The sequence below is a fragment of the Leuciscus leuciscus genome (assembly GCF_965113295.1).
Source record: "Leuciscus leuciscus genome assembly, chromosome: 5".
Classification (NCBI taxonomy): domain Eukaryota; kingdom Metazoa; phylum Chordata; class Actinopteri; order Cypriniformes; family Leuciscidae; genus Leuciscus; species Leuciscus leuciscus.
In genome coordinates this window covers 41,182,974-41,208,554 of record NC_138729.1, presented here as the reverse complement: position 1 = coordinate 41,208,554, position 25,581 = coordinate 41,182,974, and the positions used below count along the sequence as shown (strand labels likewise).

The window sequence follows — 25,581 nt, the reverse complement described above, 5'->3', positions numbered from 1 at the left end:
ACTCACTGCTCTTGAATAAAGAACTTTTGTAACTTTGATTAGTCAATATATAATTTATAATTAATGCAACACAGACTGTTTGATAATTTTATTCAATTTCTGTATGGCCTAGCTGTTAGACAGGAAGGGCACATATTATATTATATTATATGCAACGTTTTTATATGTGGGTTTATGTGAGGATTGTTAACCTGTTTGATCAAGACATGCGACTGTTCTGACTTGTCCAATTTTCAGCATAAATTTTTCATCTTGCATCAAAATCCTGTCTATTCATTGTATGCATTTGAAATATAGAGTTGGGTTCTGTTTTAATGTACCCAAGTGTACCTAAAATAAAAAGAGTTTAATATACAGGTTTGTAGCTCTTAATTTCTTTTTATTAATGAAACACTTGAAAACTTGTTCACTTTTTTTTCTTTTCTTTTTCTTTTTTTAATAAATATAGGATTTGTATTTAATATTCATTGAGTGAGTCGAATCGAAATTAATTTAGAATCGAAATTGGAAAAATCGAATCGAGAATCGAAATCGAAAATCGAATCGAGAATCGAAATCGAATCGAATTAGAGCTTGCGAATCGAAATCGAATCGAATTGTAACATCTGAATCGATACCCAGCCCTAGTATTTACTAGTAAGGCCAAATGCTTTTCAAGTAGAGAGGACATTTGTCCAGACTGTTTTTAGATTCAGCACTTTTTCATTCAGTCTTTTAGAGGACGTATCAAACTAGGGCTTGTGTCTACTGGGATTGGACTCATGTCCCAGTCCTTTTCAAACTTTGAATCTAGGTCACCAGTAAGAGCAAAATAAAAGTTCTTAAGAGACAAGTTGTTCGCTGATTCAAACTTTTGCTGTGTATTTCAGTGTTGCCATCTAGGTAATGGCCAAACATGGTCGAATAACAACTCGTGAGGACAGTCGGAAATATTATGTACGCTACAGATTGAGGAGCTAAAGGAAGGGGATGTGTACAGAGGAATATTTGTCATCGCAAAGGTCACATGACATCCTCAAAGGTCACATTTCTCAGGAAATCGCTCTTGTGTTGACTATAACTCAACACAAGTTGAATCAACAGCATTTTATGTTTTAATTTAGAATTTTCTCTCTAAATGACAGTAGATTATTATAATGAAGTGTTTGTTTTGGGCTTTTGGTAAAAGTATCTCCAAATGAATGGCTTCCAATAAGCACATTCAAACAAACTAATCCCTAGAACGTGTGAACGCCGCGATAATGAGTACTTTGTTAAAGAGTAAAAGGAAACGGGTTGTTTATTTTTTTCAGATCAAGCTTAGAATAGGGTGTGGAAGAACTACTGTTCCAGTTACCCGAATGAACCCAATAAGGCCGTCTGTCTGTTTTCTGCTGGATGTAAGCACATGTGGCGTGTGTGACCTACATAAGGTCATCTGATAAGGGAAAGAGCGGTTGTTCCCTCAGCTCATTTAAAGTGCTTTTAGTATTTTCTGTCCATCTCCGTCTCTATCCCGCTCTGCTGTCCCTGTGATCGCTTCAGAAGGCAGTGCTCAGTGTTTCTGTAAAAACAGGATATGAGAAAAGGAGTCTGAGATTCCAGCTTCAGCGATTGCAAACACAATGGAGGCTGTGTCTGATTTTTGTATCTTCCTGTGACTCATAGATAAGATTCTTGTCCCTCAGCACCAAACAGTTTCCTTCAAATACCAATTAGAAAGAACATACAGTGGCCCCAAAAAGTATTTGTGCACTTCAGCCACACTTAAAAAGGAGATCAGTTGGTTAAAAGTTATTGCAAAAGTTACTGAGAAAAGTTTGTTCTGAAAAATGCATGCTTGGTTTGATCATTTTATCTAATGCAGGATCTCCCAAACTGGGATTTGAAAACCCCTGGATGTTTGCAAGGGAACTGCTGTGGGTTCTAATAATGAATTAAATCATAAAAACAAAACAAAATAAATGTGTACTAAAAAAGATGAACTATTTTACTTGTTTACCTGCATGTCATGTGACCATAACCAACATGTAAATATCTTGTTAAATTATTATGTCAAAGGGGTTCAGCTGACAAAAAAAGTTGAGGAATCCCTGATCTAATTCAATGACATTCAAACATTTTTATGTTGCTTAATTGCCCAAATACATCTTGAGGCCACTGTATCCTACAAGTCAGCAATTACAATTGAATGTACATGTTATGTTTGACCCTTATTCTAAAGACTGACTGCAGAAAACTGACAGAAAAGTTGTGTGTGTTGGGAACAGGATGTCCTAGAGGCTCATGTGAAACAAATCCTCTTTTAATGAGGAAAAACAAGGTTAGGATAAAGTCACTAGTGCAATAGATGCACGGAGCTAAACACAATCAGAACAGCAACATCAGCGAAACAGAATACTACTTCCTCACAAACAGACATTTTAGACGAGGGTGAAAGAGAGAATGAACCAAAACACTTGTAGTTTTTGGAGTAGGTAAGTTAAGAGTCTAAGCGGCCACACTTTATAGGTCTCCTTAACTACTATGTACTTGCATAAAAAAATGGGTATGTACTTATTGTGTTCATATTGTATTGCAAAACACTTGGTGGGATACGGGTCAGGTTAGGGACAGGTTTGCTGGTATGGTTATGTGTAAGGGTGGAATAAAAGGGAAGGGAAGGTCAACAGTGTAATTTTAGATGTATTTACAAAAATTAATTACGGCTGTAATTACATGCAGGTATTTTTAAAAATATAATCACAATATAAAAACATTGTATCAAACGATTAATTTTAATGTTAGGACATAGTAGTTAAGACTCCTTAGATAAAGTGGGATCATCTAAGCTAGCTACTGTTTTAAAGATATGAACTACTAGTTGTTAAAGAAATCCTGGACTGAGCATTCCAGCTTGTTCTGTCTGTCGTTGTGCAATTATCAGAATGTGATATGTCATGTTTAGACTCCCAGTATTTGATGTAATTTGTTTATGCACCCATGTAAAGACCTGTCCTTTTGCCTGAGCTCATTGATTCGTGAAGTAACACCTGTTGCTAGAAACTGTTTGAACCTGACAGATTCCTTTTCTCTTACCTAAGGCTGACTTGTTGTCATGCATTTTCCTGAAATCATGTTGAAATATGTGCTATTGCAGAATCTGCAGTACTGTTACGTGCAGGTCTTGGTTTTGTGTGGAAAGTGCTAATGAATGCCATAGCTTTGAATGTTTTATGAATGTTGAATGTTTTTGTTTGATTTGTAAGTTTATAGCATGTTCATACAAAAGAGAGTACAGTTTCTTTGTATTTATTGCGATTTTATATTCAAACTGTTACTCAGGCTTGTTTAACTTAAATAGCCCAGTTTGTACATGAAAGTATTTTTTTACTTTTAGGGATGCATATCACATGAATTAGTGTCCATTGTTAGATAAAAAAAAATATTTTACAATATTTGTTGAAATTGGATATATATTTAAAGGAACACTCCACCGTTTTTTGAAATAGGGCTTTTTCACCTTCTTTCCCACATTTAGATAGGTGGGCAAATGCATTTTTGTCTCAGTGCATGCATTGTTTTAGTTTGACAGGGTCGGCGTGAGCTTAGCTTAGCATAATGAATGGAATCCTTTGTTGCCAGCTAGCATGTCCTGAATAAAAGTGATATAAAAATTAAAAAAAACCCTACCTAATTACTTCTTGTGGCCTGCGTATTCACAACAAGCACAAATAGCGATGCAGATTAATACTAGGCGATTTCCTAGGCAGATATTGACTTATATATTAAGGACTATATTAGGGGGAAGCACAGGCGAAGCACTGCTACTTGGGCGTGATATCTCTGCGCCCAAGTAGCAGTGCTTCGCCTGTGCTTCCCCCTAATATAGTCCCAAGTCAAAATCTGCATAGGAAATCGCCTAGTGTTAATCTGCATCGCTATTTGTACTTGTTGTGAATACGCAGGCCACAAGAAGTAAGTAGGTGGTTTTTTTTTATTTTTTATATCACTTTTACTCAGGACATGCTAGCTGGCAACAAAGGATTCCATTCATTATGCTAAGCTAAGCTAGCGCCAACCCTGTCAAACTAAAACAATGCATGCACTGAGACAAAAATGCATTTGCCCACCTATCTAAATGTAGGAAAGAAGGTGAATAAGCCCTATTTCAAAAAACGGTGGAGTGTTCCTTTAATAAATATTAGTATTGTTGTAGTTTTACTGTGAAATATTAGAATTGTTATTATAATTTTTTTGAATGAAATATTACAATAGTAATTGTTCTTTTTACATTTTTATTATAAAGTGAGTGTGTGACACGTGACGGCCAAGTATGGTAACCCATACTTGGAATTTGACCTCTGCATTTAACCCATCCAAGTTAATGCACACACATTAGGAGCAGAGTAGTGAGTAGTTAACACACACACACTGCAAACGTGGATACACACACCCAGAGCAGCGGGCAGCCTTTGTGTGGCGCCCGGGGAGCGATTAGGGGTTAGGTGCCTTGCTCAAGGGCACCTCAGTCATTTCCCACCGGTTCTGGAATCGAACCAGCAACCTTCGGGTTACCAGTTCAACTCCCTAACCTCTAGGCCATGACAATATTATTATTTAGTCACATTGAAATATAATCACAAAATAGTTGGCCAAATTGTGCCTTTATACAAACAAGCACAGCAAACCTTGCTGCACCTTTTCTTCTTTTTTCTTTTTTTTCTTTTACCTCAAATTTGAATTCACAACCACAATTTTATAAGAAAAATCACAATTAGATCCCCCCCCCCCCCCCCCCCCCCCCCCCAAATTGTGCAGCCCTACTGTGAACTATCTCTTTAAGAATTTTGAAACACGCATAGCTGGATAAGAATGCCATTTGTGCAATCTGCAGGAATAAACACGCTAGTTTAGAGGAGTTTTAACCCCGCAAATTGTTGCCTTATCATAGACATGACAGGACCCCTCTAATAACTGTAACCATAATCTTAGCCTTTTTCGAGATGCACTCTGGAATGCCTGCTAAACCGGCCAAAATGTTTCCCCGTGAAATCAACCAGGTGGCACAGCGGTGAGCCAGTTGGTGGTTTCACCAAATAGAAACAGAGGCAGGAGCAGCCAAGCACAGCAATCTGTGTTTATGTTTAGCTGTAGTGGTAGTGCATATCAGGGTTGAGTATTTGGGTGTGTGTGAACATCTCGGATCCGTTAGAGAACACACAAGTTAAAATTATGCAATATTGTCCTGAATAAAAAAGCATAATTTAGTCTATATTGGTGCTTTAGTTTAAACATAAAGTTTAAAGGGATGGATCACATAAAATATATTCAAGTGTTCTTTCAGCCAACGATAAGGTTTATAACTGACTACCAACCCTGCTGAAAGAAACATTTCTGGTTTTGGACACTTTTTAGCAGGTCAGTCCGGAAGACATTCTTTAAAGTTGCAATGAAACGGAAGTAGCAGCAGATCTTTCTGTATTGTGACGTATATTCGAGTGTAACAAAAAAAGAATAAAATTGTCTTGTAGTGGATTAAATGATTGGAGAAGTCCTGCATTCGTCACCAGACAGAGAGAAGTCATTTTCACCAGAAGGTCCTTTTATGACATTATTTTGATGAAAAATTATGAGGTCAAACGTTTTTAAAACCTATGCATGGATGATTTGTCACAACAAGATCTCTAACATGCATTTAGAAAATAGAGTGAATGTTTATTTCATGTTGACTTGAAACCAGCAAACCAGCTTAGGCTGTTTTTTAGCAGGAAGAACTTGATACTACATCATATTTCCAGTTGCATCTGCATAATTGAGCAAAGATGAAATGATCATGCGGGTCATTCCGTATCAAATCAACCAAAATTTGGAAACTTCCTTGGATACATTTTTTGATTTCGTTAATATTTTATTCTGAAGAAAGACAAACATTAATAGTGATTAAAGCCCCCCAAAAAATGTATCCATTAGATAGTGGAGGGGTGTCAAAATACCAATTTTCACCTGAGATTTAGAACCAAATTCTTTTTGAAGGTGGAGAGAGGAGAGAGAGTGATAGAGTCAAGTCAAGTCAAGTTTATTTGTATAGCGCTTTTCACAATACAGATTGTATCAAAGCAGCTTCACAGTATTAAATTTAAATAATACAACAAAGTTTGTTTCAAGAGGAATTTATTGATTGATAAAATAAAATTAAATATCCCCAAAATATCCCCAACTGAGCAAGCCAAAGGCAACAGTGGCAAGGAACCGAAAAACTCCATCAAGTGACCTAATGGTGTCCTAAAACTCCATCAGGTGACCTAATGGAGAAAAAAAAAACCTTGGGAGAACCCAGGCTCAGTCGGGGGCCAGTTCTCCTCTGGCATTTATGAGCTAGAGGCCGGATTGTAGTTTGAACTGTGGGATTATATGAATACCTGGCTGAAGAGATGCGACTTTAATCTAGTTTTAAACTGGGAGAGCGAGTCTGAGCAACGAACAGTATCAGGAAGACTATTCCAGAGTTTTGGAGCCAAATGTGAAAATGCTCTCCCTCCTTTGGTGGTTCTGAATATCCTTGGTATGACCAAAAGCCTTGAATTTAGTGATCTTAAAGAGCGCGATGGATTATAGGGCGATAGAAGATCCGTTAAATAGACTGGAGCTAAGCCGTTTAGGGCTTTATAAGTCAGTAACAATACCTTGTAATTAATACGGAACTTTATAGGTAACCAATGCAGTGATGATAAAATCGGTGTTATATGATCATATTTTCTTGATCTCGTAAGAACTCTAGCGGCGGCATTTTGGACTAACTGTAGCTTGTTTATTGAGGATGCAGGACAACCAGCTAATAAGGCATTACAGTAATCCAGTCTCGAGGTCATGAATGCATGAACTAACTTTTCTGCATCAGAAACTGATAGCATATTACGTAGCTTAGCAATGTTTCTAAGGTGGAAAAAGGCTGTTTTTGTAACATATGAAATATGATTTTCAAAAGACAGGTTGCAATCGAGTATAACACCCAGGTCTTTTACTGTAGCGGATAAAGTAACAGGACATCCTATGATGTTGTATTGTGCGAGGTTTTGTGGGCGGTTTTTTGAACCGATAAGTATTACCTCTGTCTTGTCTGGATTTAATAAAAGAAAATTACGCGTCATCCAGTCTTTTATATCTTTAACACACTCTGTCAATTTGGAAAATTTAGCGTTTTCATCCGGCCTTGATGAAATATATATTTGAGTGTCATCAGCATAACAATGGAAACTAATTCCATGTTTCCTTATAATATTTCCAAGTGGCATCATATATATTGAAAATAACAGAGGGCCTAACACAGATCCCTGCGGCACTCCATAGTTTACTGGAGTTATGATCGATTTTTCTCCATTTAAATAGACAAAATGGTAGCGGTCAGATAGGTATGATTTGAACCAGCTTAGTGCTTGTCCTTGAACACCAGTATAATTTTGTAGTTGATCTAAGAGTATTGTGTGATCTATAGTATCGAACGCAGCATTAAGATCAAGTAAAACTAGTATTGACATACAGCCTTGGTCAGAAGCTAAAAGTAAATCATTTGTGATTTTAACGAGCGCAGTTTCAGTGCTATGATGCGGTCTGAATCCAGACTGAAACTTTTCATAGATATCACAGATATCACAATAGAGCCAATTCAGTGGAAGGGGATTATTAGGAGGCAATGATTGGCAAGGGCCAATGGAGGGAATTTGGCCAGGACACCGGGGTTACACCCCTACTCTTTACGAGAAGTGCCATTTATATGACCACAGAGAGTCAGGACCTCGGTTTAACGTCTTATCCAAAGGACGGTGCTCTTTGACCGTATAGTGTCCCCATTAGGACCCACACAGACCACAGGGTGAGCGCCCCCTGCTGGCCTCACTAACACCTCTTCCAGCAGGAACCTAGTTTTCTCAGGAGGTCTCCCATCCAGGTACTGACCAGGCTCAACCCTGCTTAGCTTCAGTGGACAACCAGTCTTGGGCTAAAGGGTGATATGGCTGCTGACTTTTTAAAGGCACACTACGCAGTTTCCGTCTTTCTCAAACAGCGACCCCTAGAGTCGCTGTGGAGTGCTTGTATTTAACGTTACTGTCGTAAATACCACTCACGCAGAGTCTTTGTCGACTCTGCCATGATTCACGTCTGAAATGCGTGCTAGTGTCTTCCATAGAGGCTGCTTCATATGTTGTTGATGTATGTAGCGTTGTGCCTGTAAAGCAAGTCTTGATTCTCACGAAATTTGTCGGGGCGCCACCTCTCAAACTTGTATTGCTGGTTTTGCCAGCGGCGCCCCCCCATTCCCACCCCCACCCCCCGCTTTGCTATCGGGATAATTCGCCCTACTATGAGTTCCTTTACCATCAAAATGATTTCGAAGCTGTTATATTAAGGTACAAATCTTGCATAGTGTGCCTTTAATTTCATTTCACCTGTCACAAAACAACCATTCTCAAGTCTTTTGCTGTCTGTTTTAGTTTGGATAACAATAACTCTTTTCTTAGAATCACAAGTTCTATTACAAGTGCACAAGATGCATGAACATGTATGTATTCTTGAGAGTACGTTCAACATCATTCCGACCAAGACCGGTACATGTGGCAATTCATATGATTAATAGAGAGGCGGAGCAAATACAGGCATGTGGCCAATAGATTGAAGAACACTGATGTAATCTGCGATTCATCATTCTCGCCTCGACACCCGAGAAAAGATTGGTGCGCTGTTTGCCCCCCTCCCTCCTTTTGTCCCTCTTTTTTCCTTCGTTGCTCGGCGAAGATATAATGGAAATGTTATGTAACATTTGCTCCCAGAAAAGAAGCTTTTAATCTTTTTGTGCCTGTGCGTGCAAAAAACAACCGTAACACTATTGTGTACCAGTGCAGTCTCAGCACACTGGAATAATCCAGTAAACGCACGCCTTACATTACACACACACACACACACACACGCCTGATCTGCTTAGAGCTCCACATGCAGGCGTCCTGAATCGGGACACCTGTCAGGTGTTCTGGAGGTTGCCTGATAGCATTGCCATGGTTATGCTGAGTCACATGGGAAGCTCTGTAAGTGTAGTAATGTGCTCCATGACTTGGCTTCTCAAAGCGTGTGCACGTAAGGCTGATCTGTCTAGGATATACATCATGAATGCGTTTAAATGTTCACACACCTGTCATATATATATTGCAGTAGCACATATGCCCAAGAAAGGAGGTCTGTTTGAGTAGCACAGGCCCATCTGTGGTGATCTACAAGAGGATTTTGTAAAGAATTAGGGGATATTTTTGCTTAACAGAACTGCTGTTCAGTAAACTTTAAAGGATTATGTACATTTGTGATAAGAAAAAAAGCAAGAGTGATCTTCTGAAAAACTGTTTGATTTTTTTCAAAGGAAGTCATTAGCATTCAATTTAATGTTTTATGGTAAATTGTTCCAGATTGAGAAAGATCTGTGAGAAGATCATTTGATCGAACCAATGAATAGTTGAGGAATGCCTCAGGTTCAATGTCTGTGACATGCTGGTTTTTTACTTTTCCCTCAATTTGTAAGAACAAACAAATTAAACCCTTGAAGTTCCCACAGGAATTCTGTTGGCAATGCATTACTAGACATCAAAAATAATTTCCTTAATCAGTTTTTTTTCCTCAATCAATTTTTCCAATTAAAGGTGCAGTGTGTAATATTTAGGAGGATCTGTTGACAGAAATGCAATATCATATACATAACTATGTTTTCAGTGGTGTATAAAGACCTTACATAATGAACCGTTATGTTTTTATTATCTACATACACCGCTGGTCCACTTACTTCGAAATAGCCACTTTGCGCCGCCATGTTTCTACAGCAGCCCTGAACGGACAAACTACTACAGAGCGCGTTTTGTCACTATGTTGTTTTTCGTTCAAAGAAGCTAGCTAAAGTCAGCGAATAAAACACTGACACAATGATGAACAAGTAACAATAATATTCGCAATAACATATCGTTTTTACTGAATAATTAAGTAAACATCATTTCTTAATTTATCTTTGTAAAGAAACCTCATTGTTTAACTGGCCACTCTCTGATGTCTCAGACGACGACATCTTTTCCTGTCGGCCACCGTAACTTCTGTTAGTTGCAATACGTAACCTCACCAATAGATGCCGTGAAAAATCACACACTGCACCTTTAAAAATACTTATAACAAGTTAAATTTACTCACAAAGTAAATTGTTGCTTGGGACTTGTTTCAAAGAATACTGTACAATAACACTAATGTTTGAGGTAAGATTTAGAAACTTATGTTCATCAACATAAAATCAAAAAACAGTAAAACCGTAATATTGCAATATTATTACAATTTAAAATAACTGTTCTTTAATATATTTTAAAATTGTATTTATCCCTTTATGGCAAAGCAGAATTTTCAGCAGCTCAAGTCTTGACTGTCCCTTTTGATCAATTTAATGAATTCTCTCTAAAAAAAAGTATTAATTTCTTTAATAAATCTTACTCACCCCAAACTTTTGAACGATAGTGTATGTCTTCAATTAATTTTTTTTACCACCCCATGGTGGTTTTTTTTTTAACCCGTTTTAAACCTAAACCTCAATCAAATGTATTTGATTTATGCTTCAACATTTTTAATTTTTTTTAAACTTAATTCAAGAGATGTTCTCCGAAAACAAGTCCCAAACTATTTAGAGATGTTTAGATAATTTTACTGAAAAACAGGAGAAAAATATGTACTAGTAAAATATATTTTTTAATATGTTTATCTGCCTTGTACAATTGTCCCACCAATATGATTTGCAGTATAGCTTATAGTTTTAATAATAATAAACAAAAATATTCTTCTGCTCTCATTTCTGAGGAAACCCTCTGCAATTCCTTGTCCCATATATTGCTTCCATTGTAAGTTCATTACTGTAGACATGGTTTCTGCTTATTTGTATGAACTGAGGGACAAGTCAAAGTTATTTTAGTGGTAATTGACAGCATTCCATTTGTATTGAACCCAGAAAATTCCTTTAAAGAGTGTAACCTGGCAGCATTTTGTTTGTTTCCTGTTTTTGTTTTTCCATGGGTCTCGCTAATCCAGAAAGTAAAAATTCCAAATGCCCTTTAGTAAGTCCCGTTCACTTGGCTTCTTTAGCTATTTAAGACGGCTCTCTTCATCTCCCTTTCTGTTCATCCTTCCTTCCTTCTTAAATATCTCCCCCTCCCCCTTTTTTGCAGATTCCCCCCAGCTATTTCTGTTCCTTGGTGTCTCAGTTTTCTCTTTGTCCTGTTTTATCAGCTTTTAGACTGAAAGAGTCGGCCCTCCTCAGTCAAGGTGTTGACAGGCAACAGACGGTCATCCAGTCCCTACGCTTACTGCATTCTACTCATCCCCCATATATAATGAGATTTTATAGAAGCTTCCCTGATTCGTCGGACAGTGATGTGAGGATGGCACATAGAGGATTCTGGGACAGATCATTTTAGGGTGTGGCAAGCATTCAGGATCCCCAACTAAGATCAACACATTTGTTCCAGCTGTTAGTAGCCAGTAGTTTTTGTAGTACTGAACCAGAACAAGATTCTCTTTTTACTGCTGGAATCCTTTCTATTTTTTTCTGTCAGATTTGCTGGTGTAAAGCGCTTTTGTTTCTCCAAGAGAGCCACCAGGATCTCTGGCCTGCCGGGCTTTTTGCAGTGTCATAGCAGTTTGGAGTGCACTACATTTTTAATTGCAAGTACATTCAAAAACAATTACAAAGAAACAGCAAGTAACACAATGAATTAAAAGTGAATTTAGTAGAAAAACTGAAATAGTATTTTCTTGTGAAACGTACTCCAATAAGCTTTTTTCAGTGTAATTTCTGAGGCGAGATCTCATCATGCGCACACACAGAGCGCCTCGTCCCTCCCTGTAACTGCAAGAGAAGGGAACAGGTTTTTCCTCCTCTTTCTATTTACCCACACACACACACACACACACACACACACACAGAGAGGGAGGGAGTGCGTCAGTAGGAACTCGCTCACACACTCGCGGACAGCGTCAGACTGAGGTAGGGGCTGCAGACTCTCCTCCTCTCCTCTGCATGCTGTTTTTCTCCCGATCTGCCCGAAGCGTCCTGCAGACCGGGCGAGGGAGAGCTCCCTGTAGCCAGCAGCAGGATGCATCTGGTCTTAGACTCCTGTCAGGAAGTTGTGCTGAAGATGCTACCGTACTTTGTGGATAATGCCTTCGTCACGCAGAGCCAGATCTACCACATGTGAGTGAACCAATGAATTGGTGCAGGAGTCTTAAGTCAAATCAGAGCTGATGTGGATTGCAGTGCCGTTTATATCTTTGATTGATTGTGACGCATGGCTTGTACAGTAAGATCCAGAAGTCTGAAAATCACAGGTTGCGATTCTAGTTTGCGGTCTGGAAATGAACAGATTATTTTAGGGTTTTGATGTGAAGTGAATATGAAATATTTAATTTTCTGTACTGTTTCTAGTCAATAATTAAGCATATTTGTGACTTTGATAATCAATTCTTTGGACAGACACATGGTCCAGGTCACATGGGTCATTCTTAAACCGATCTGGAAAACATGATCATCAGATTTTACACAAACTAATGGGATTCATTGTGTAAATTGAATTTACATCTTGTGTGTTGCTGTCATTAAAGTAAAAAAGGAGACAAACCAACTACTAAGGCATTGTTAATTGCTAATTAATCTGAAAATGGTCAGTTTTCCAGTTTAACTTTTCACTCACATTGTTGCTAATAATATACAGTTTGGGGTCTGTGATCAAATATACAGTATAAACATGCAGTTTTTTTAATGCATTTTAAAATGTAATGTATTCCTGTGATGGCAAGGCTGAATTTTCAGCATCATTACATCAGTGTCACATGATCCTTCAGAAATCATTGTGCAGATTTGGTGCCCAAGAAACATTTCTTATTGTTATAATTGTTGAAACCAGTTGTACTGCTTGTGGAAACAATGATACACATTTTCTTTTCATGATACACTGGACTACAGGTGATGTTTGACCCAGTTATAGCTACTGGCAACATTCATGCCTCATAATTATCTGAGGCCTGAAGATGAGTGCAGTTTTCAGCTTACATGTGTGTGTTTGCTCTTTATGTTGGTCACATACTGTAGATTTGCTTTGACCTGTAAAATCTGGTCTTGCCACATCAGAAACTTTTTTTATTATTGCTCTTAGTGTTACCTGAGAGGTAGTGATGTTTGCATATTTGAATGAAAGGCATGCGGTTGTCCAATTTTGTGTTTTGTATTTGCCTTAGGTTTTGTGCATTATATAAGTGTGGACATACCACTCCTGCAGATGGCCATTATCAAAATACTATCAGATGGAGATGATGCTGTGCCAAATGAATTATGACCTTCAGATGAATTTACTGACTGTCATGTGGAGTTGTTCGGCCTGTGTGGTTGATACTGTGCTTTGCTGTGATATGAAAAGTATTTTTGGAGAAAATAAGTAAGAGTTTATTCAAAAGTTGTCCCTCTATAGGGTGGGCATATATTGCAACTTTTAAATGCACTTTATTTGGTCACAATTGCCATTATTGGTATACTAATTTGTAGATCATTCCTTGTCTTCTGACTCAGGAGTATGTGAGCATTAAAATGTATAGTTTAAACTTTAAAACGGTATTAGAGTCAATAAATTAATTTAATTGTATTATTCAGTTCAAACCGTCTCTTTGAATCCAAGAATCATTCGAATTCAATTCATATATTATATTTTTAGCATCATCTCTCACGTATTGCCTGTTATTACCTCATATTTTTTATATAGCATTGCAAAATTGTTAAAAACAATGCAATACATTTCTTGATTTTTTTTTTTCTTCCCCTTTTAATTTTTTTCACTTTTTAAATGTTTAGCCTACTTCTTGCTTTTGTACAATTTGAATGTACTTTACTGCAAGTTTTTTTGGTCGAAGTGATTGATCCTCTTATTGGAAATAAGCTATTAAGAGCAAATGCATACATATTGATTGATTTATACTGGATGTATCTTGAATATCAGAAAGCTGAAAAAATATTAGTTTTTGCTGTCTCTTTTTGGCTATATTATTCAGTTGTGATTTATTCAGTCTTTGCCAAACATATGTTGCGTGCTCTCTTTATGTTTATTAATTAAGTGTCCATGACACTAAATGATGCAATGAACATTAACTAAATAACATAAAATGCAACATGTTCATTAAAGATGTAAATATAATCATATATTGTGCCATGCAGGCAATTCTGGGAATGTCCTTTTACCGTTTTTCACTGTAAATTAAGTTTTTACTTCCAAAATCCATTATCCATCCATTATTTTACAGAAATGCAAATGGCATGCAATGCAATATTAAACCATGTAACTTTTATAGCTAACCAATTAACAGGTTTTTACTCTTTTTCTGTTAAAAAATATATATAATTTTTTACAGAAAAGTGTATACCTAAGTTAATTTCTGTGACATTCATCAGGAAAATAAGTTGACAAGTTTATATTTTTGCTGTAGTTTTGGTTCCAGAATTTCTACCAAAGGGCTGTTCATCCAACACCAGGTGCCAAGTATCCATCTGGGGCCGACTCTAAACATACAATTGAAACGTGGACAGAGACGTTTTAGAGCGGTTTCTTCTCAAAACTCTTACTCACATCATAATTACACCCTTGGAGATGAGCGTATTCTGCTCAGGGCTTGTGTATCGTCATTTTCAGCTGTCTGTCTCACTGTCATGACTCAATCCATCAGCCCAACGGTGCTGAGCTGCTTCCAGCCTTCACATAAATCGCTCAGAGGGGCGGACAGAGAGAGAGCGCAGCAGGGAGAGGAGAAACAAAAGAGAGGAGGATGGAAACAAAAGGCGCTGTGATCCGCTGACACCCTCGAGGCCTTTGGAAGGGAGGGTGCGAAAGTTGAAGAGGGGAATAAGAGAAAGGGAGGAGGAGGAAGTAGGAGAGAAATAAAGAGAAGGGTTGGGTGGGGGCACAATGCGAGTTTTGTTGCTGGTTGCTAATCATGTGATGGTTGTTTCTCTGAATGCTGAGACACTGGAAGTCCAGTCAGGGAAAATGAGAGGGATGAGTCAGCAGAGGGTCACAGCCATAGCAGGGCAAGAAAACAATCTGACCCCGAAATATTTTTCCTGACTAGAGCATGATGTTTTTTTTGAGGAGCCTCTCCTAAATAGCCAGTCTATGCTGTGCATTTCATACTTTGTGTTGCATCTGTGGGTTTGAGAAAGGGATTATTTTACTTTACTTTTATTAAGTTTGACACAGTTTTTGTTTTTTTAGCATGAACCATTTAATTGAAATGAGATTACAGATTAGTGTAGAGTTGTGAACAACTACATATTTTCAAAATTGTCAAACCCTTTGGGTTGTCTGCATTAGTCAACTAGTTAGTCTTAAGGAAGCTCAGAAAAATGATGGTCTTATTGCCTATTTAACATGAATTCTGTGTTCTCCGTAGTGGTCCACTGATATCTTTTTAAAGGTTCAATAATGGTAACTAGAGAGAACAATGGCCAGTGGCCTACATACTGCAATGTAATTGGGCTGTATTCACACAAAAGCAGAATACAGTTGTCAGTTGATTACAGTTCTGTTCACAAACAGTTCACTTATACAAGAGATTGACAACCTCATTCTGTAATGTTCTCATTTTCAAGACAGTGAGAGTGATTTAGAGAGTAGGCCTATGTTTAGATGAAGTGTGCTGCATGAATGAAGCCACAGTCAACAACTAGTTGCCTGACAAGTCGTATGACATCATGCATATGTGTTCTTGTTCTTGTTCTCGTTGTTCTTGTCAAGCACTAATGTTACGCTCATCAATCTCAGGTTATGAAATGCAATTTTTTTTAAAGAAAAATAATGATTTTATTCAGCAAGTGCGCTTTAAAATGATTCTGTAAAGGCATTTATAATGTTACAATTCTATTTAAACTTTTTAATCATCAAAGAATCATGAAAAAGATCTCACAGTTTCCACAAAAACTATTAATCAGCAGAACTGTCTTCAACAGTTAAAGAAAAATGTATCTTGAGCACCAAATCACCATGTTAGAATGATTTTTGAATGATCATGTGACTCTGAAGACTGAAAATTAGTAATAAATTACATTTTAAAATATATTAAAATAGAAAAGTTATTTTAAATTGAAATAATCTTTCACAAAATTACTGTTTTACTGTATTATTTATCAAATAATTGCAGCCTTGGTGTTATTTAAACTGGTTCTATGGGTTAGTTATTTTTGTTAGTAGTAGTTTCTACAACTGCTTTCAAGTGCCCAGTTGTACAGTAGTTTACAATATAGTAGTATACGAGTATTGCATTCGTCACAAAATGTTTTTTGCTCACTCTTTCTGTCTCTGATGTATTGTTTGTAAGTATATATAGACATAATAAATCCACAGGCAAGGAAGAGGCCATTCTCTCTCTCTCTCTCTCTCTCTCTCTCTCTCTCTCTCTCTCACACACACACACACAGAGCTTTGTTTATGTGATTTGTGAGGACATTCCATAGGCGTAATGGTTTTTATACTGGACAAACTGTATATTCTATCCCCTTATCTATACCCCATCCCTAAACCTACCCATCACAGGAAACATTCTGCATTTTTACATTTTTAATAAAACACTGCTTAGTATGTTTTTAAAGCCATTTGAAATACGAGGACTCAGGAAATGTCCTCATAAATCACGTTCAAGTTGTAATACCAGTGTAATACCCATGTCATTATACAAATGTGTCCTCACAAATCACATAAACAAGAGCACACAAACACAAACACAAACACACACACACAGTTCATTAAACTGTCAACCAAAGTCATGTACAACACCATGTTCAGACTAATTCATGTGAACCATCCTTACCCTGTTATGACAGTAGGATAACAGACGAGAGTGTTTTCATTACAGCTCAGTGGCTTCTCTGCAAGATATTGAGCACATTTCTCACCTTACCAGCTATAGTCCTGGTTTTCCCAGCACTGAGTTTCCATTTAAGACTTACTTTTGCCACAGTGCATTAGAATAATAATAAGCCTCAGGTGGTTCACATTTCTATAAGTGTGTTTAACTGCATGTAAGGCTAATTCTAGCCCCACCTAAAATCACAGACCTAAAGCACATGTCGTGAGCATACGGGTCGGGTGACTGATGGTGAGATGGGTAGTATAACATGCAAAATTCAATCCCAGAGGATTAAAGATGGACCGTCATAGGTCATTCACAAAGTTTTTTGTTTTCATATGGAAAGAATGGACACACGGCCATATGTATTTATCATAAACCCACTGACAACTTCTTAGATTATTGACATCATCCTACATTTATGCACGCATAATGAAATGTATGTATATTTGTAGACCACCGTTGAAAAGTTTGGAGTCAGTGAGATTTATTTAAAATAAATTAATACTTTTATCCAGCAAGGATGCATTAAATTGATCAAAAGTGACAGTAAAGACATTTATAATGTTACATAATATTTCTATTTCATTTAAATGCTATTCTTTTCAACCTTCTCTTCAGCAAAGAGCTGAATGAGAGTATATGAATATATGAACCAGTGAACAGGACTCAATGTTTTTTTGTTTAAAAAAAAAATATATATATATATTAAAAAAACAAGAAGAATATGAGTGGAGAAAGAAAAACCTACATGCTTGCGCTAAATCCAACTCCACAACTTTTAGTTCCTGGGGTTTTGTTGTCTAAACTGTCGTGGAGGCATGTTTTGGTCAATTGTTGCTGTCGTTTCTCACATGGTCTCCTCTCTACCCTTTCTTTCCCTCCATCTTTTACAGTTTAAGTGAGAGCTTCTTCATGGTCAAGGGGGCCGCTCTGTTTTTGCAGCAGGGCAGTTGTCCACAGGGTCCGAGAGGTCATCCTCACCACAAGCATGCAGGTCAGTCCATGCATGCACTTGAATGGGATTGAGGGGTTTGTATACAATCTGTCTCCTCCCTTGCATCACACGTCAGTGTGTTCCTCAATTTATATAAGCAGCCAAAGTACAGTTTTTGAATCCTCACTGTTATTTGAGTCAACAGTGTATTAACCATCCTGTATTAACTGTACTTTACGGCCTGTATTACTGTGGTAATTTCACTTAGGAATGAATCTTAAGTCAATAATTAAGATAGGAAGTTTATGTCATTTTACATTACAGACAATAACAGTTTGAATTATGATGTTTTGGTGGAAATAATGGTTACTGTAGTAATTTTTGTAAGGGTGACTTTTAAAGCGGCACGATTAATCGTTAAAAGTTCTCGATTCAAAAACCCACACACTCTTATTCCTAAATGACAACGATTCGGCTATGTCTTTTAAACCTTTGACGAAGTCTGTCCTGAGAGAGAAATTCCGAAATTCTGCAGCAGATGCTGTCTGGCTAAGCGTGTCCCAGACAAGTGTGTTTGTTTGTATGTGGATTAGCCAGATTAGCAGTTGGGACTGTGAGAACATCACTTCTTATTGACAGGGCACACAGAATGGGGCATCTCTGTTTTATGTGGTTTATGATGCACAGTTAACTGTTAACTCTGCATAAATGTATGTTCATACACTTAATCTAATTTATGGGACAGTTGACACCAGAAAGGAACGCATTTGTAGAGAGGCTGTCTGTATAGGCACATAAATAAAAATTTACATTAAATATTTTAGATATGCATACCAAAAGTGGAGCTTGTTTTCTCATTATCTATGGTGGTAAGTCACAATCTGCCTGTTAAACAACCCATTGTGGGTAAATGTCAACAAACAGTAAATACAGTTATAAAAAATCTAATGATATTTGGGATTTTATTTTGGAAGACAGAACTCACAAACTTTTTTATTTACAGTAGTTTAAAACTACAATACAAAACCACTGGTAGAAAAACAAGCATTTGTGCAGTTCATCTGACACATTTAATCAGTCGATTAAAGACTGTATCTCCTCAGCAACAACACCGACACAAATTTATGACAACAGATGTCCCAGCCGCCATCCGTCCAGCACCTTCTAACACGTGTGACACGTTGAATTTATTAAACATGTTTACTGCTAAACAGAAGGGTGTTGCTTCGGGTGAATTGAATCTGTTATGAGAGAAACTAAACACCATGCAGACACAAAAAACCCCAGGCTTTATGCGCTGACTATCTCGCCGCGCTTTCAGACAGCTTTTCATATCACAGCAGGTTTAGACTGATTTTTTTTAATGGCCCCTCATATCATCTGATATTATCAAGCATCTGTTTTGTCAGTTGGCTACTATTATGCTGTCGTCTTGTTGGGATGTGAGGTTTCGATTTGATGTGTCAGGTACAGTATAGTGCTAATCCACAGGTGCGCTAACACAGGTTTGACGAGTGGTTTTGTTTTTACATTGTCTCGGGGCACGTAGGGTTTGAGCTTCGCTTGAGTCATGAGCTTTTTGTGAAATGCACGAATAATTAACTGCCCATCAATCACAAGATGAACATGACAAACACTTCCTATAAAGTCACTTATGCAGACAGTCTAGAAGATCTGGAATTAGATTACAAGAAATTAGATCATTTGAAAAAATACAATTGCATCACAGCACTCAAAGGTAGAGAAGTCAGCTGTCTCCATTGAGAAACAGCGGATGTCTGTGTTAGACTAGACGATGCATGGTTTCTTTTCCTCTGTTGCAGTCTGGGTACAAAATGTTCTCTGACAGTAAGAATAGCTCTGCTTTTTTCTCAGTAAGACCTTGTCACAGTTTATCATTTATTCATGAGGCAAATCCTTGGTACTCATTCTGAAGGTAAATTAAGCTCTAAAATATCTTCTCTTTAAATATCCTTGCTTTTAGATGTTAGGTCCTGTCAGGTTTTTTATTTTATTTGACGTCATCAGTCACCTCTATTTGCATTCTCATGGTGCCAGGAGACAGACAGTCTAAAATAGTATCAGTTGTGATGTATTAAACACTGTCCAACTTCCTAAAGCAAGATACACCATAAATATTTGCAACTGTGCCATAAATGCAGAGTGAAATAATGAGATAAAGGAAAGGTTCTTTAGAGGTCCAAGTAAAGCACAAAGGCAAATTTAAAGGGGTCATATTATGAGGAATTAGATTTCTCCTAATATTTTGAGATGAAATAGTTCAATGTGCTTAAAGACACTACTGTTCAAAAGGTTGGGGTCATGATCATTCTAATATGCTGATTTGGTGCTTAAGAAACATTTTATACATTGGCTGTTTATTAGTACTTATATTAATGCCTTATTCTGCATGACCTTATTCTACATCTCTTAATCCTACCCAATACGTAAACTTAAATGCTACAAAATCTAGCTTACTAACTATTAAAAAGCAATAAATTAGGAGTTTATTGAGGCAAAAGTCGTGGTTAATAGTGAATATGTGTTCCCCATACTAAAGTGTTACCAATATTTCTTATTATTATCAGTGTTGAAAACAGTTGTGCTGCTAATATGTTTGAGTAAACCAAGATACATTCTTTTTCAGGATTCTTTGGTGAATAGAAAGCTCAAATGAACAGCATTTATTTGAAATAGAACATTTTGTATCAAAGTCTTTATTGTCACTTTTGATCAATTTAAAGCATCCTTGCTGAAAAAAAGTAGTAATTTCTTCTTTTTTAAAATCTTCATGACTTCAAATTTTGAATGGTAGTGTATACTATAAATTTCAGTACTCAAACCCCTTTTACCAAGAGTTTATACTGTTTAAAATGACTGTGCATTATTAAACAAAGATATAAGTGTTGTGTCTGTTTGGCCTCTTGTTTAAGTCATTGTTGTGAGCAGATTGGTTTTAGTATAAGGTCTTGGCTACTTTCATTTCAAACACATCCTTTTTCAGTTTCGGTCATATTGACAGATCATGACAAAAAACGTGAAATTAAAACGATGAATCACTGTCAAAATCATAACTGTTGGAGAAAGCTGTGTGTCAAACTGTGCTCAATCAGTCAGAATAATTATTTAACTAATGGCTCATGCAGAAATGCAAATTCTGTCCAGATTTACTCATCATAATGTTGCTCCAAACCTGCACGACTTTCTTCAGTAAAGAAAAAGAAGCGATTCTTTTTGTAAATTATGTACTGGTCGCTTTTTTCCGTGCATGTAATGTGAATTGGGACTGGACTTTTTAAGCTTGAAAAAGAATGCAACAAAAGTGATCAATATGACTTGCAATGTCAACAATTTGTTAATGAATCAAACTTGAGTTGCTTCACAAAAGCAGTCTGTTTGTTCATGATTTGGACTGATCTGGCTCTTGAATCCTGACTCAATGATTTGATCACAATGATTGTTCAGTTAACAGTGTGCTGGTGGGGAAGATATCCCTCTGTTTGTGCTGCATATGATTTCAGAAGACTTTCATTATAACACACACATCATATGGATAATTTTAATATGACCTTTATGGTACTTTTGAAGCTTAAATCCCTATTCATTATAATTGCATGGAGGGGAAAAGACCTGTACATTCTACAGAATTTCTTGTTTTGTGTTTCTTGGAACTCAAACATGTTTGTAACGACATGAATGTGAGTAAAAGATGATGAAATATAATTTTTTGAGTAAACTATTCCTTTAACGATGATTCTCAGTCTTGCATGCTTCTTTATCAAAGCTGTGCCCTGGGATCCTGTTCTGCCTTAGTGATTCCTTTACATGCTTATCTGATAAAAACTGATATGTAAAGTTATGTAAATTATTGTCACAGAGACCCAGAAGACCAAGAGGCTTGTTCGGTTGGAGGAGAAAACATACCCCTTCTTTTCATACATGTCCCAAATGCAAAGCAGCCAATAAACCATAGAGAACATCATCTGTTTTGTTATGACAAGATTTGTCTTTTCATCTGAGTTTATTTGGTTTTCACATTTCTGGCTTTGTTCTTAACCTCCTCGTACACTTTGATTGGCCTCCCACATGTCCCACAGCAGTTACATCATAGCTTCATTGATTCTGCCAAAGCCTACAAGAGTAGGAGGAGGTTTGTTTGGGTAGGAACACACCACAGTCAGAGGTCAGAGGAGTTAGTCTGTCTGTGTTGAGGAGAATGAAATGTAAACAGATCGTGTGTATTCAAGACTTGGAATCTCTTATTGACTTGCATCAAAAGGGGCGGGGCTAGAATAAGATGACTTTCAGGTTGTCAGATTTATAATTATTGATACCTTTGGCACATAGGGTGGAACTTATTTACACATACCTGGTCACAATGCAGCCGAAAGTTGCTTATTCATGTCAAAGTTTATCGTTTAATGAAATAGGATTATATGAGACATGTAAACGCAAGAAGCAACACATTTTTCTTATTACAAAGCACATTTTCTCCGCATTACCTTTGTGCATTTGGACACTTGAACTCTGGATTCTCGTCAAATCAGCAGCGCTATAAGAACGTTAATCAAAAGCATACCGTTGTCTTCCCACCCAACGCTTAAAGACTGATTCGCATCACTCAGCAGGCGTTCTTCTTGGCACGCTTGCTCTTATAAACCTTAGTTCACTTCTAACTTTCATGACATCACTTTTAAGTCAACTCGTTTACTGTTATGGTTGTTTTTCTTCAATAGATTTCCGATATGGGTTTGAGACGCCACTGGTGTCAACTGTCAATGTGAACAAAATAGTCATCATGGTTTTGTTTGGATTGTAACGATGGTTTCACTCAACAGGTGACTTACCTCAACATCTACAGGTGATGATCAACATTCTTCGATCTGAAGACCGCATCAAACTGGTGAGAGAACACACACGCTGTCAATGACTAACACTTTGGCAGTGAGCTACGTGCAGTCAGGCTGAATGGGTTTTATTGTCAACGGGTTGCCTGAAGCTTGTTTTCTTTTGCTGTGTGTATAAAGGCACGTTTAAATGTCTTACTAGCTGTTACTGAGGGTTCAATGGTGAAATATACTAATACAAGTGTCAATCAAGTGTGACATGTCGATTTCTGTGCATGCATCTGCATTTGTCTTTAAAATGAAAGTTCTGTCATTGTTAACTAAACCTCATGACATTCCAAACCCAACACAAAAGAATCATTTTCAAATATCTGCGATCTGTGGTGGCACCATAAAAATGGTTCAAGAAGTTTTCTGAAACCATAAAATAGCTTTGCGTGACAGTTATATCATAATTCTATATTGAACATTTTCCCTTCAATGATTTTGATCACAAAAACCTATGGCGTTTGGTGTCAAATTATGTCATTTTTACAGTCTGTACGTCATTAAAAAGGTTGAGAACCACTGCTTTAGAAGAATTAAATATAGTTTTATAGCTCTTTACGAGCTTGACAGTCGTATGGGGAAAAAAGCTGCGTGAAGATTCTTCACAAGGTGTGTTACTCAGAGAAATAAAACCATACGGGTTTGGAAAGACATGAGGTTGAGTGAATAAAGACTGAGTTTTCATTTTCAGGTGATCTATTTTTGTAAGACAATTCAGTTCGTTAAGATGTTTAATATATTTTAATATATTGTGTTTGTGGGCTCTGTTTTTGCACTAAACAAAACTTATGTCAACTGTAATGTGCAGGCGGTGCGGTTAGAGAGTGCGTGGTCAGACCGCGTGCGGTACATGGTGGTAGTCTACACAAATGGCCGTCAAGACACTGAGGAAAACATCTTGCTGGGGATGGACTTTAGCAACAAAGACAGGTGACTTCAATCAGACCCGTTTAGGAGTTTTGTTTCCTCCTGCAGGGGCATTACAGGACATAAAATAAGGGTGTTTTTCTTTCATTCACAGTAAGAACTGCTCTATTGGGATGGTGCTGCCACTGTGGAGTGACACTAAGATTCATTTAGATGGTGATGGGTGAGTACTGCCCCCTCTGGGAATGGAGAGGAAATGCTGCTGCTAGCCACTTCAGCATTTAATGCACAGATCTAGATGGCATTAATTAAAAACAATTTTGATTTGATTTGCCCACTGAAAATGATGACTATGACAATATTAACAAGCATTCATTATTTACATTGTTATTTAGAAATGTTGTAGTTCTTTTATGATGTGTGATGGCCTTAGTTAACCTCTCTTCTTCTGTCTCCAGAGGCTTCAGTATGACTACAGTCGGGCGCACGCACATCTTCAAGCCGGTGTCAGTCCAGGCCATGTGGTGAGAAAATAAAGTCAATAATTAATGTACTAGAGCAATTTAAATTCACATTTTAGAAATTTCAGTCTGTAGTACATGCTGACTTATTAGAAGGATTTTGTGGTCATGTTCAACAATGGGTCTCTTTTTACCAGTTTGACTTAAAACTGTAAGAGGTCATTTGAGTGCTTCATTCACCCTAAAGCACTCATAAAATAAAAATAAAAAATCATTCAAAATTGTTATTTCCAATCTTTCATGTTATTATTTATCTTACAATCAACTCTTAATCAGGTGAAGTTAAATAGTTTTTTTCACCTAGTTTGCTGGGTGAATTTATGCACTTGTTTGTTACTGGGGTAGAAAAACAGCTCCTCAGGGGGTTGAAGATGACATGAGTGGACTGTTTTTCAAATGGACCACAGGCGCTTTGGGAGTTTGACATCTTTAAATATATATAATATATAATAGAGCGCCACACTGCCATCTGGTGACTCTTTCAAACAAGTACTGTGGTAGTAGTACCATGGTAGTGAATATCAGATCATCAGATAAGCCATGTTTAACATGACACCTTGATATACCAATAAATTAAACTATAACAATGATTACTGAACTATTACCATATCCACCACGCACTGCATGGATCTCCAACATACTGTCCAAAAAAACACAGTAATACCATGGTACTTTTTAGTGAACAGAAGTTATGAGTGCAGATTCCAATGCAATTTTATAGCATTTAGACCTGTAGATCTTTTGCTTGTTCTGAAGCTGGGAATACAATGTTGCAATTATTTTGGTGCAGATCTGAGCGCAATTGCTGTTCATATATCCCTAAGCAAACTGAATCTAAGGGAGAAAACTCACAAGGTCCCGAAACAAATGAGCCTGGTGGGAAAATGCCCTGGAAAATGCCCTTAATCAACTGAGATTAGTGTTTTGTTTCACCAGTGTCATTTTGAACTCAATTTGAGACACCGTTTGATCCTTTTTAAGATTATACTTTCTTTTATTGTGGAGCCATAGCATATTACCAAAAAGTCCCCAAAAAGAGAAACTCTCATCGTGATCATTTGCACAGGTCTCTCCATCTTGCTCACCTTTAACCTGCTCTTCCTTCAGGTCTGCACTGCAGATTTTACACAAGGCATGTGAGGTGTCACGAAGGTACAACTACTTCCCCGGCGGCATGGCGCTCACGTGGACTGGGTACTATGAGAGCTGTATCGGCTCTGAACAGAGCTGCATCAACGAGTGGAATGCCATGCAGGACCTGGAAACACTGCGACCAGACTCTCCTGCAGTCTTTGTGGACAAGTGAGTGCAGAGTCCTTGGCACTTGTGGAAACCACAGGCAGATTTAATTCTACATTTTGATTTGTTTTTTGGAAGTGACGGAGCATTGTCCTTTTGTGACCAACTGAGACCATGAGCAAAACCAGACATGTTTGTTGAGCGTTGTCACAATTTA

At 37.4% G+C, this 25,581-nt stretch overlaps 1 protein-coding gene across 3 annotated transcripts in view; it reads left to right on the top strand.

The window, feature by feature from the left end:
* Nucleotides 1-25,581, top strand: part of ssh1a (slingshot protein phosphatase 1a) — a 44,510-nt gene that overhangs the window by 11,070 nt on the left and 7,859 nt on the right. Inside the window, exons 1-7 of one of the 3 annotated variants that reach the window (XM_082170204.1) lie at nucleotides 11,971-12,217; nucleotides 17,802-17,902; nucleotides 22,681-22,745; nucleotides 23,546-23,667; nucleotides 23,759-23,827; nucleotides 24,063-24,128; nucleotides 25,233-25,427. In XM_082170204.1, the coding sequence (XP_082026330.1) occupies nucleotides 12,120-12,217; nucleotides 17,802-17,902; nucleotides 22,681-22,745; nucleotides 23,546-23,667; nucleotides 23,759-23,827; nucleotides 24,063-24,128; nucleotides 25,233-25,427 (716 nt within the window). In that variant the 5' untranslated portion in view covers nucleotides 11,971-12,119. Of the gene's footprint in view, nucleotides 1-11,970; nucleotides 12,218-17,801; nucleotides 17,903-22,680; nucleotides 22,746-23,545; nucleotides 23,668-23,758; nucleotides 23,828-24,062; nucleotides 24,129-25,232; nucleotides 25,428-25,581 lie in introns of those variants that run through there. The other 2 variants (XM_082170203.1, XM_082170205.1) reach the window with 2 other exon arrangements.